Here is a 13,958-nt window from a genome sequence, read left to right on the forward strand (position 1 = left end):
ATCACCCAGTAAAGGGACACAAACACACATCTGTGTTGTGTTGTTCTCAGTGTGTTGTAGAAATATTATTATCACAGCTTTTCTTGTATAAGTGTGCTACCACCGGTACTGTCAACATCTCTATGATGGGCTTTGCAGAATGAACTACAAAAGAAACACATTCACAAACTGAAGACCACAAACACATAAATCTGTTTTTAAAACACACTCATCCACACACAGACCGAACACCATCAGACAGCAAGACAACATAACAAGTACTTCATGCAGAAGTGAGGTGTGAAGAAAAACCACAAGACACACACACACACACACACACACACACATTTAAGAATGATTTATTCCAAAAATAAAAAACAAGTAGCAAAGGCAAACAAACAAAAACCAGAAGCCTAATAATGTTTTGAAATGGTAGAATATAGAAGGTTAATGTAAAGGTGAAAAACATGGGTGGGTGGTGTTAGGGGACACCATAAGAGAAAAACAAACGCGTGTGTGTTCTTAGAAAGCAGATTCAGTGTATACACACACACACACACACATATTATGATTTCAGAGATTCACAAGTAAGCATTCATAGATGTTTGATATTCACACAGACAACAAATATATAGAGAGACAGCTCGCAGAGTTAACAATAACAATGAAGTGCTGTAAGATGCAGAGCAGGACATCAATGACATCACTTCCTCTATTGAAAGGAAATGAACACTGCTGAAAAGGAGGAGGAGAGGCAGCAGGAATAAATAATGGGAGAGATGGAGATCTATGTGGATCAGAGAGGAAACAGAAGTGAGATTAAAGAAATCATGACTGTGATGTTTACAGCGCTGCTTATAAACAACCTTCAAAGTGATTATGAGGTGATGATCCCAGCTCCCTGAACTCAAGTCTGTGTTTACAGTTTACCGCAACTGTGACGGACTAATATTTCATAAAGTATCATCTCTTAAACAGGCCTTTATACCCAGCACATTCATTGAAACTGAGCCATTGTGGAAAAACGAGTAGCAGTGTTGCTTATTACTTTTTATCAAAAAAGTGACTGTGGCTTGACCACTTTTATTTATGAGTTTGCCTCCAGCTTCTCAAAAGACGTTACGCTGTCTGTTAGGATCTAATACTAGAGTAAATACTGCAGTAAAGAGCTTAAATAATGGAGAACATACTGGTGTGTGGATAAATAATAGACGAAATACTGGTGCAAATGCGGAAACGCAATGCATTTCTTTGACTGGAATCATGTCTATTGTTTTGTCCTTATTTAACTAGACGTATAAATAAAGTAAATAAATACTGATGAAAATAAATAATGGTGTAAATAAATACTAGAGTAATACTGGAGTAAACCATGTAGTAAATAATAGTGAAAATAAAAGCTAACGTAAATACTGGAATAAGTAATATTGTAAATAAATACTGGAGCAAATAAAATAGTGTAAATATGTTGTGTATATAAAAAGTGGTGTATGTAAGTGTAAACAAATTCGAAAGTAAACGATGGATTAATAAATCATGTAAATAAATACTGGAGTAAGTACTGTTTAAATAATGTAGTAAATAAATAATGTAAACAAATACTGGAGTAAGTAATAGTGTAAATAAATAATAGTGTAAATACTGGAGTAAATTATAATATAAATTAAAGCTGGAATAAACATGAATTTGATTATAAATGTTATTAAAATACAGAAGAACGTACTGGAGAAAATACTGGTGTGCACACTGACATAAATAAATACTAATGTACAGTAAATACTGTATTATTTATGAACCCCTGTCCCAATTATTAAACAGATTATTTATATTTTCGTCTTCCACAGGGAAATGGAAGTCATACAGGTTTAAAGTAAATGTTACCATTACTATTTTTGGAAATATTCCCTGAAGAAAAACAAAAAAAAGTGAGTCTTCGGCACGTATCCGCACATTGTGAACAAATCATACAACAAATAACATACAGCGGGAACTCTCTGATGAAACCAACAGAAAGTCTTCAGTGAATGATCCTGTGATCAGAGTCTCTCACTGTATCTGTCAGTCACACAGACCCTGCAGAACCCCCGGAGCTAATCTGCACTTTCTATGTTCAGCATCCCTCTCTTTAAAACTCATTGTACCCTGTTCTTTACCTGAGGCTGAAGACAGGCACAAATCTTTGCTTTGGTATTTGTTAGTGGGACACTTTCAGTCTCAGATCAGGCATCTATAAACAGCATATGAACCGTGTCAAAAAATAGTGACTCAAGTTTAAACTAGCCGGTTCAAATTCAGATTTTACCGGTTTGTATGATGGGAACCTTTTGTTTATATGGCACCAGACCGCTACAATAACAGTATTTTGAGGAAGAACTAATAGCTGGATTTTCCAACGTCTGCAACGTTTGGAACGTTGACTCCAAAAGACTCCAGAGTTCCTGAAAGCATAAAAAACTGAGTCGCTTTATTCAAGTCTGTTTGACATAAACATCCGAGTCGATTTGAACCCGTAATCACAAATGCACCAACCCATCCAAAAACTGCTGAATTAACATCCGGACCGTCCGAGTTTGATCTGATTACAGATCAGGGCACAGATTCACCGAAACCTAAACCAAAGCCCAAAATAGCAGTGAGACAGACTCACATCAGGTTAAACTGATGGAAAACGTTCATGTCAGTGAAAGTAACTCTCCTGGGCTCTGACTTGCTGAATCTGACCACCAACCTGACCTTAAAGTCCATTAGACACATGATCCCTAACCTTCCTGCGAAACATTTTCTTAATTCTGAAATGAAACTAAAAATAGAAGAAAATGAGGCTGATCAGATTACTCAAAAGCAGGTACTGGTGTGCATTATGACGACGGACAAAATGCGATAGACATTCACTGCTTCGTACATTAAATTATCATGTACAGGAATTGTAAACATGTACATATTAAAATTCAATAACTGGATGTTTGTTAAAACCTGAACCTGAAAAATAACCTGTAATATCATTTGAGTTTTAGATGAAAAATAAACGTGACAAGCTCATCTTGACAGCTGTGACTCACTGCTGTGTAAGAGCTCATTGATAGAGAATCAGTGCTGCATCTGTACACACCGCATCCGCCTCACGTGACCTCAGAGTTTCTCATCGAAAACTACAGCAACAAGCCACATGACTATTCAAAAGAGTCCCAGAGAGCAACATTCTGTGTCAGGTTTTGCTTCACTGACTCTGAGCCCAAGCGACTGCTGAATTTGTCATGCGAACGCAAGCGCATTCGCACCAGGACCCGGCAGTTTCATGACAGGTGCGCGCTGGCTTTGGAGACAGACCGCTGATCTCAGACCATTTAATGCATTTTAAATCTTAAAAAGGTCATTTCTGCAGAGAGGGTTTTAGATCAGTCACTTCTGAAAACCAATCACGGATTACATCTACGTTTACAATTTGCAATAATAAACCAAACCAATCACATTGTAAACTAAAATAAGAATCTTATGAGATGTTTGCTTTGACAAGATTGTTCTTAAATGACTTAGCATGAAAACAAATTGCGATAAAAAATATGTTATATTATGTACATGCCATATTTAAATGATGTACTAACACAAAGTCCTGTTCCCATAACAACAGTGAGATCCGATACGGGATTATGGGAAGTACATACTAGAACTAGAATTCTTTAAAATATCATTGCTTTCGTGAAACTGAGATTACACTAACATGTGATCTTTCAAGTTCAATTTCTCCACGGGGAAAATGAACCTGATTCGGTTTCAGACAAACAGACTGCTGGGATATCTCTGTGTGAACGGGAGCAGAACAGATGACAGAGAAAGAATGAAGCAGGAGAATGGAGGCATTATTCAGCCGGGAGATAAGAGGATGGATGGAGGAGGAGAAAGATGTTCGCCTGACACAGCCGGATAAGCACACGTACGCATAGTTGTGTGCTGGACTTCTCATTCACGGATTGGTATTAATAAATAAAATACGTTAACTGATGTTTCTTTGGTTTTTATCTTATCGGTGCGACAAATTATGTGTGATATTGAACATAAATGGAGGCTAGGTATTACCAGTTGGTTTCTAGCTAGAAAAACAGCTTTTAAAAAACAGCTAGTTTCAATAAATAATTTAATAGAGGAATAAACTTTCCTTCCATCGAGAAAAATAGTTCACTGTAGTCTGCTTACGGACAACACAGCAACCCGAGCCTGTGCGTTTGTCTTCATCTTACATCGGCTTTGATCACTTCTCATTCGATAAGTTCAGAGTTGGACGTCATTAAACTTTAATCATCCGCTTTGCATCTGAAACAGCTTTTCAGTCTGTCACCAAGGCCATGTAGTTCTACCAGCGGAAGCTGGGTATAAAGGGATCCATGTAGATCAAATGTTTTCTGGTTAAATATTCTGTTTAATTGGAAAATATATGATGTATTACAGCAGTAAAGTTTGTTCTGTTGACTTCAATTTGTGAGAATCAAGCCATGAGAATCTGCAGATGTGTGTTTAAATAAAGGCTCCATCAGTAACAATGAGCTTTGAAGAGATTTGAAGGGCTCAGAGGTGATGCATTTAGCTTGAGGTTACACGCCTGCACACACACACACACACGTTACACAGGATACAGAAGACACGATCAACGATCATTTTATGAGCGACAGATTAGCAGATTAGCACACAGCTCTAGAGAAATCCTTCTTGACACAAAGCAAAAAATATATGTTAGTATAACAATCGCCTGTACACATTCATACTTAAGAGAAATCATCTAGTACAAAAAACTTCACTTTTTCTGAAAAACTTGCATTAAAGTACTAAAGCATAAAAACTAAATCATCACAAATTCAAAATCATCACAAGTTGCCATTAAAATCATCACAAATATATTGTAAATGTAACACCACTTACTGTATGTTAACCTTCAAAAGGAAAGTTCCGGCATCATTCACTCATCCTCTTGTCATTTCAAGCCTGTATGACTTTCTTTCTTCTGCAGAACACAGAAGAAGATATTTAGAAAAATGTTGGTAACAGAACATCGCAGCCCCCCATTCACGTCTATTGTATGGACACAAAACCAATGCAAGCGAATGGGGGCTGTTAACAACATTCTTCAAGATATCTTCTTTGTGTTCTGCGTAAGAAAGAAAGTCATACCGGCTTGAAATGACAAGAGGGCGTGTAAACGATGACAGAATTTTCCTTTTGACGGTAAAATACTCATTTCAATTTGCCAATGCCGTTTCAATGTCCATCAGTGTTCCTCACTAAACCACTTTCTTATCTCATACTGACCCCGATCTGCTTTAAATCTCTGGACTCTCTCTCACACAGTTTAAATAGTGAAAATGAGGCATGCATGTGAATGGCAACGCTATTAAAGATGTCTGAGGGGGTAAACCTGGCTTGTAAATAAAAGCGTTGATGGAAGCAATCTCCATTACACACTGGCAGCTTCAGCTCAGACCTTCTGCATGACCTGACACGCACCATCACACGGCACGCCCCTGCAGGAGCTCCAGAGTCTACACGAGAACACTGGTGAAATGGAAACAGTAATTTTAGTCCTTCAGGGCCACAAAGTTACTCCACCCAATCATTTGGTAACCAAAACCAACATTGGATACTGAATATCCTGTTAGTAGGTTCTTTTGAATGAATCTTACAAATCTTCAATTAATAAGCTTCCAAATTTCATATAGAATTGATCGGAAACAAAATGTTTTTTTTGGAAAACATTAGGTTAAATGGCAGGTCTAGCGGACGAATAAATGAATAATGGTGGTCGCTGGATTTAGAAGTTCAACAAATGTCAGGTTGTTCAATAACTGAATTTCTGCATGTTAAGCCTAGAAAAGCATCAACAGAGGTCAAACAAATCGCAGCATTCTGAAGTAACTTACATTCAACTGAACTCTCAAGACAAAGGCCTTGTTCAGACCGATACATTTTCATCTAAGAATGCATCTTTGTATCTTGTACGCTTTTGTCTACGTCAGCGTGTTTAGTACTGCCGCGTAGACTTTTGGAAAACTTTTCTGAATGCTACTATGTGGACAAAAGGGTTTTAAATGTATCAGATTAGTGTGGATGTAATGTAACAGTGACATTACACCGAGAGTACTGTGGTGGCATTTCCTGTTATGACAGGATCAAACATGTAGAAAAAACATAGTGCTCTATTACTTTGTTTATTACTATATGCATGGTACACTCACAGCTGAAGAGTAAATGTTAAAGAATAATGTCATGAGGAAAAACTATAAGCTTATAGAGAAATGTGAATGTTTTCCACAGGGCGATGGGTGAAGAGCATTTTCCATTAGAAATAAAAAGCATCCCATCAAAAGTGTCTGAATGTCTGGAATGATGTAGACTAACAAAGATCTCAGCTTCTTTAGTGTCTCCCAATAAGCCTCTCTGTAAACACCCTCACAATACTTTGCACATCATTCCTTTTGCTTGACAGGAAGCGAAAAAGTGAGAGAAATATGAAGTTGCCCAACGTGTCTGCTTCATTCACACCAAAACCACACGCATGATCATATTGTAATTACGACATCTGAAGATCTGACTAGGAACTTTGCAGAAAGTCTTTAAGGTCGCATTAGTCACTGTTTGTGTGTTTTGTGTTTGATTCCAAAACAGTTTCTCAGCACACAACGCTCCAATGCAAACCACTCTTGTTCCTTAATAGTCACAAGTACAACAACTGACAGAACCCATAAGGGAAGCAATTCGAACATTCGAAAAGTTGAACTTGGTATCGATAATGTTTACGCTACGTGATCAATATAATATCTGTATGTGATCATGTAATTGACATTAGATTTCCATGGGCTGTGTCACAATTTAATGTAGGCTTTGCAAAGTGGCTGCTGTTGAAGAATGAGCAGTTAATAATATATCCGACCCAACCACAAAGCCACATATGTGTTAAAACAGCAAAGCATAGCATCTCAACTCACATGCGATGATGGAGAGTTCTTAAATCTCTTAAATCTTAAAGGAGAAGTAGATATAACAGTTGTTTTCATTAAGAGAAAATGCCATAAAACAGTTAGAATTGCTTATGAACAAACTTTAACCGAATAAAACTTAATTATATAGATAAAATGATCGTGACATCGCTTCACTTTCATGAAGTGCACGTTTTTCTTGAATTTCTGATATATCAGAGGTCACCGTAAAACCACCTTGTACATTTCCGAAAGTGACTATTTCACAGTAAGTGCAAACACACCCTTTGAAGCTAACAAGTGCTTCATCGTGTCCGGTTTGGTCTCAGTATGATGATGTGATATTAAAACAGCACTGGTCTCCACAGAACCCAAACATCACGGTACGATGGCAATGACCTGACAGCTAGGCGTGTTTGTAAAGGGTCTCTCCATCAAAACCAGCTACAGTGCATCAGATGGACTGAACTCTTGAGATGCCTGCTGTCTGTAGATCATCCGAGATCAAAGACGCCACTGGATCCTGTGAGACCGAGACAAGCAGCCAAAACTCTAGAGACTCTCACTAACATCAGTTGACTCTGTTAAAGGGTTTAATTGGGGTCGAGAACACACCAGGGACTCCCTACACGAACCATTCCTTTTACCAAATAAAGCAAATCCATGCTCACACCTGAAATGGATTGCCTAGCCTAGCATAGCCTATAGACCTGACTTGACCTGACTGAAGCACTGTGGAGAGAACTTCAAGAAGACCAAAGAAGAGATCATCGATCTGTAACGCTCTGTAATGTGATGATCTGAATATGAACGTGATGTGTGAGGGAAATACAAACCATAAAAAATATGATTTGCTATCTATGTACGTCTACGACTGACAGGAAGGCTCTTGGATGTGAAAATACTTTTGCGTGTGGACAGACGTCACTACGTTACAATGTTACAATCAGAGTAAACAACAAAAACTGCACGTTTTAGAAACATTATGATGTTTTATTTACAAATATGACTGTATCCTCAAGATAAAATAAATCACAATGACAGATCTATGTACGCAAACCCAAGATTTGATCTTATTATTGTTCACTGTCTATGACATAAGAAGACTTCTTTCCCTGATATTATGTGCATGTATCATATTTGAAATTAAGTAAAAAAAACGTACAATCAGAAAGATGCGCTTTCGTTTGATCTCGTGCCAAATGACAGACGCTGAGAGATCTATCTAACGTTACTCTTAAAAAGTGTTCACACCAAACGTGGTTATTCATGCTATTCGCGTGTAGTTGGAAGGTTTTTACATTTTGATTTTACTCGCATCATTCGCGCATACAATTCGCTTCATTACAGAAGCAAATTCGCAGCACATGAGGAGCTTCTGCCAGGCGGCTCCAGTCCCGTTGCGAAATGGCTGACATGGATTTTGTTGAGAGGGTAGCTGCGCATCATGTGCTACGGAAGGCTGAAGAACGACGTAGACTCGTTCGACACCGTGTCTGGGTCCATCGGATCCTTCGGAGGCGCAGTCCTTCACTTTGTTTCGGATTTCTGCCTCCGCTCGCTATGTCATAATCACGGCCCTACAAGAGCAAGCTCCTGATTGGTTAACGCCGGGCGAATTTCCGCCAAAATTTAGATTTTTCAACTCGCGCGAATCATGCGAACGCTCAATTTGTGCGATTCGCACCACATGTAAATCCCTCGCGCATAATAGAGTGTTCACACCAAACGTGCTAAATCACGCTATGCCTGTGTAGTTGGACGCTTGAACATCTTGAGTTCACTCGCGCGAGAAATTCGCTTCATTACAGACGCGAAGTTGCATCACAGAGGAGCTTCTGCCAGGCGGCTCCAGTCTCGTTGCGTAATGCCTGACATGGATTTTGTTGAGAGGGTAGCTGAGCATTATGTGCTACGGAAGGCTGAAGAACGACGTAGACTCATTCTGCGCCGTGTCTGGGTCCATCAGATCCTTCGGATGCAGTCCTTCATTGTTGTGCCTCTGCTCGCAATGTCATAATCACGGGACTACAAGAGCAAGCTGATTGGTTAACATTTTCAGCTAAATCTGAAATTTTCGCCAAAGTTCAGATTTTTCAACTCGCGCGCATCACGCGAACGCTCAATTCGCGCCACATGTAAATCACTCGCGCTCACCGCTTTATTCGCGTTTGGTGTGAACGCAGCATTACGAGAATTTTTACCACAGTAACCTTAGTAAACCATATGGCATTAGTCGTAAAACTACAGTAACCCCAAACCCCGAAGTCTCTCAATACGTACTACAATGGTATTTGTAGTACAATTATGGAAATACGACTGTTAATAAATGTGTGAATAATAATAAACACGACAACACCATACGGGGCATTTTCATAAGGGTATTTCCTCAGTATTTCGAGTTATATGGCAAAGCAGAAAGCGTGAATCGAGTGCAAACGTCTGCTATCAAAGACTAAACTTACTTACTTACACACATAACAAATCAACAGTTATAAGCGAGAACTTCCACGGTGCTTTCAAACAAACTGACAGCTGGAAACTTACTTTTATGTCTTCCAGAGATCCACGACTGTTTCGCCAGACTGGGACTGCGAATGATCGCGCGCCCGGCTGATTTCAACGCGTCCATAATCTATGTCGATGATATAAAACAACGTGTAATCCTGAGGGCGCGGTCGTCCGCGAGCCCGATCCTCTCACGGCAGGAAAACTTTTCTGGAAGCCTGCGATATTCCTCCTTTTTAGCGGACGATCCCGGGTGGATGTATTAACGTTCTCGCCGCGCAGGGCGGGATCGAGTATGTAAATGAAGCGGATAATATTTCGTCATGACGCTAGCCGCGAGTGGGCGGGGCTCCAACAGAACGGATGCGTAACATGTTTGAATAAGAACAGTGTGTTGAGTTGCATTAGGAGGGAAGCAAATACATACCAACATTGAAACATTATCCTTTATCTAAATATAAGTATTTATATGTAATCTTTTCACCTTATATAATAATAGATTCATAGTATTTCTGCAAAATAAGATTTAAGCACAAATAGCCCATCATTTGTTCTCATGTCCCACATGGTCTTCAATGCATTTAGACATTTTAAGAATGGCTTTGCATCGGTTTACTTTTGGGGCCAGTGCCTGACTTTGAAACTTTGGGGGTAAGGAAGGGGTGCGAACCCCACCTACATTTACATTTTCCATTTAGTAATTTGACAGACGCTTTTATCCAAAGGGACTTATAGATGAGGAAACATTGGAAGCAATTATAACAACATAGGCAACAAAATACATAAGTGCATCAAACTAGTGCATTAAATACAAAGCTAAGAATAGTGAGGTTAGTAAGTTGTTGTTTTTTTTAAGAAGGAAAGGGAAGAGAGTTAGGAAAAATCAATCAGCGACGTGTTGACGGAAGAGATGCGTTTTTAGGCGTTTTTTAAAGATGGCAACCGAGTCTGCTGATCTTGTAGCAGCTGGTAGATCATTCCACCAATGTGGAACAGATCCAGAGAAGGTACGGGAGAGTGACTTTTTTCCTTTTTGGGATGGTACCACTAGTCGTTGTTCCTTTGCAGACCGCAGTGATCTGGCAGGAACATAGTTCTGCATTAGCGAGTGGAGATACGATGGTGCAGACCCGGTGGTGGTCTTGTAGGCCAGGAGCCTGTCCCCAATAGCCAAAAACAAAATGGTAAACGCTTTAGATAAAAAAGCGTCTGCTAAAAAAAATGACTGAATGTAATAAGGTTCACTGTGTGTCTTGGTTTTCTCTGCGTGTGCCGAATCTCCAGTTTTCTTTTCTTTGCGATCTGATATTGTTTTAAGTCATTTTAAGTTTTGAGCGTATGGTCAATAATAAAGTAAATAATAGAGATGACAAATGTCCACCCATCTGTCGCGCCCCACTTGTCATGTCTTTGTTCCCCATCAGTGCGGACCGCCCCACACTTTGAGAAACACTGGTCTAAACTCACTCGCATGCTTTTACTGTGACAGCCCATCACCTCACAACGAAAAGCTGAAAGAAAGTCAATAAAGGGAAATGGCAAGCTGTTTGTCAGTCGGGCTCTTGTGAGTTTAAGGGTCCCACCTAAATGTACTGCTCCCTGAGGGGCAGATAGAGACAGGAACATCAGGTTCTCCTGACCACCACAGTGAGCCACCAAAGATTGTTTAGTTCCACATCGTCACACAGAAAACGTCACACAGAAATATGCGAGGAAGAATTGGTGTATGATGTAATGCGCCGTCACTCGGATCAGGTGAGTAGTAAAAAGAAAAATCCAGAAGTTCAGCATTCCTTGGCGAGGATGTGACATAGATGTGGGGTGGGCTGGTTTCGGGTTTGTGGAGCCAAGAGCATAAAAAGGGGCCCATTGGTGCAAAAGTGTATAATCGTGTTTTGCCCAATGCATGAAGTTCCTTTAGGTAGGCAATACAAAAGCATAAGCATCCATAAAGCCCAGTTCATCCTGCATGACTGGAACGTATGTGGCATAATAAACACAGATACTGTAGGTTATTAATGCATCCATATGTAAATGAGAGCAAATGTCTATGGGATCTTGATACAACTATTAGGCGTCATATGACGCGAATACGTGTTTTTCTGTGTCTTTGGTGTGTTATAAGTTGCCTATGCATGTATTAGACATGTAATGTGGCAAATATTAAAGTGTCTGAACAAAAGATGCATTCTTTCTAAAAGCGAATGCTCACCCAGACCTGAGTGAAACGCCTCGTGTGGCCACAACCCCACAAATCTACGTCAGTTCATGGTGTGATTTGACTAAGACCGCCCAAATGTTAACGCAAGTACGGTTGGCGCACCTGTCAGAACAATATGTTATCACATATGTTGTAAACAATAATGTTAAACTTAAGTTTAAAAAGATCAAGAACTCCAACGCTCGAATAAGTATTTCTTCTTGGTTTTTTTAAGTTTATCATTTGACATGTGCTTATATAATGTACTTTGATTAATTCATGGAATATTGCATTCAAAATATAATTGAATGTATTTTGTGTACTACTGTTACCATCATTTTTTACAGTGTAGCTGCTGTATGTACACATCATATCAAGATATGTGAAGAGTGAGGTTATGGTACATGTCCTGAAGATTCTCATGTAGAGAAGTGAATTATTTGTCCATCAGCGTGGTTATAAATAGGAATATGTGTTTAATATGAATGCACTGCTTATTTATGCATGCGCTTATTAACCTCTTATGCATAAGAGATGCAGGCAGCACATTGAATGTATTGAATGATTGGAATATCTGAGATGGGAAAACCATTGAAGGTGTAATAAAAATAATAAAATAAAACTTAAAACATTTACATTATACACAATAACACAAGTATACATTCTATATTAAACACAAAATAAATGCTAAATGAACACCTGGATTTTAGATCCACTTTCAATTGTAACTTGGTAGAGATAAAACTATACATATGGCAACAAAGACAGATCACATGATATGTAAATACAGGTGCACGGTATGTAAAAGCATGTAAATAATTTCCATGATAGGTAAGTTCAAGGCACACTTGCATAAATCTATGGCAACATTAAGTTAAGTTATAGCCAATTGGAATGCAATCTTACTTGAATGTCTTGAGTTACATAAACTGAACATAAAAGTTAAGATCAGGATATTTTAGATGTCGAGTTAAACAACCAGCCTGAGTTATACATGAAGTCCAAATTTCAAGTTTATTTTTATTGTGCATGGATCTCCAGAGCAGCCTGCAGCCTTTAGTTCAGAGATGTAATGATTTGATTGCAACCACGCTTCTAATACTAGTGCTAGTAAGCGAATGTTATAAAATGACGGATATTTAACTGTATATATCCTCTGCAAGATATCAATTACTGTTTTGTAGTTTTAATTTAATTCAATACAATTTAAATCCAACATTAACACACAATATGAATTGTACAGTACAATTAATATACAATAAAATATGAATATAAATGAATGTTAATATAAAATAAATTGTTATAAAGAAGCGGACTTCGGCCAGGCATATGCCTCCGATGAAAGATCTGTCTATACATCCAGTGTTTTTTAATCCTTTCACGTGCTTCTGCTCAAAATATAAGTATATGTTTATTTTAATAGTCTATATTTCAGTCCATTTTTATTTACATTCTTTAATATTTTTGTATATTTATCCTCTTCTTAGCTCCTTATTTTGTTACTTTCATCTAATGTTTGTAGTTTTAGCATGTCATTTTTTATGCTGTGTCTTTATTGTAAGCACACACAATCATTTCAGAAAAATGTGAATTTCGGTGATAATGTGTCTCTTTGGTGCCTATAATGTAAAATCTGGTTTCTTTTAGAGAGGGGCAAATAAGTATTTGATACACTGCTGATTTTTCAGGTTTTCCCACTTACAAAGAATGGAGAGATTTGTAATTTTCATCGTAGGGACACCTCAATCATGAGATATAAAATCCAGAAAATCACATTGTATGATATTTAAATAATTAATTTCCCTTTTTTTGCATGAAATAAGTATTTCATCACCTACCAACCAGCAAGAATTCTGGCTCCCACAGACCTGTTGGTTGGCTTTAAGAAGCCCTCCTGTCCCCCACTCATTACCTGTATTAATGGAACCTGTTTGAACTTGTTACCTGTATAAAAGACACCTGTCCACACAATCAATCAGACTCCAGCCGCTCCACTATGGGGAAGACCAAAGAGCTGTCGACGGACACCAGGGAAAAAAATTGTAGACCTGCACAAGGCTGGGATGGGCTACAGGACAATAGGTAAACAGCTTGGTGGGAAGGCAACAACTGTTGGGCGCAATTAATAGAAAATGGAAGAAATTCAAGATGACTGTCAATCCCCCGGACTGGGGCTCCATGCAAGATCTCACCTCATGGTGTGTCAATGATCCTGAGAAAACCTAGAACTACATGGGAGGACATGATCAATGACCTGAAGAGAGCTGGGACGGCAGTCTCAACGGACTACACCGATATGGAATAAAATC

At 38.7% G+C, this 13,958-nt stretch overlaps 1 protein-coding gene across 2 annotated transcripts in view; it reads right to left on the reverse strand.

The window, feature by feature from the left end:
- ldlrap1b (low density lipoprotein receptor adaptor protein 1b) overlaps positions 1-9,740 on the reverse strand; it is a 29,369-nt gene extending 19,629 nt beyond the window's left edge. Inside the window, exons 1-2 of one of the 2 annotated variants that reach the window (XM_079472772.1) lie at positions 9,489-9,740; positions 4,891-4,972 (exon numbers count right to left, since the gene is read on the reverse strand). Coding sequence is in view for 1 of the 2 variants with exons in the window: in XM_079472770.1 (XP_079328896.1) it covers positions 9,489-9,573 (85 nt within the window). In the remaining variant the exon portion in view is untranslated. The remainder of the gene's footprint in view (positions 1-4,890; positions 4,973-9,488) is intronic. The other variant, XM_079472770.1, reaches the window with a different exon arrangement.
- Positions 9,741-13,958: the final 4,218 nt, after the last annotated feature.

This window comes from Barbatula barbatula (assembly GCF_947034865.1).
Source record: "Barbatula barbatula genome assembly, chromosome: 14".
NCBI classification, from domain to species: domain Eukaryota; kingdom Metazoa; phylum Chordata; class Actinopteri; order Cypriniformes; family Nemacheilidae; genus Barbatula; species Barbatula barbatula.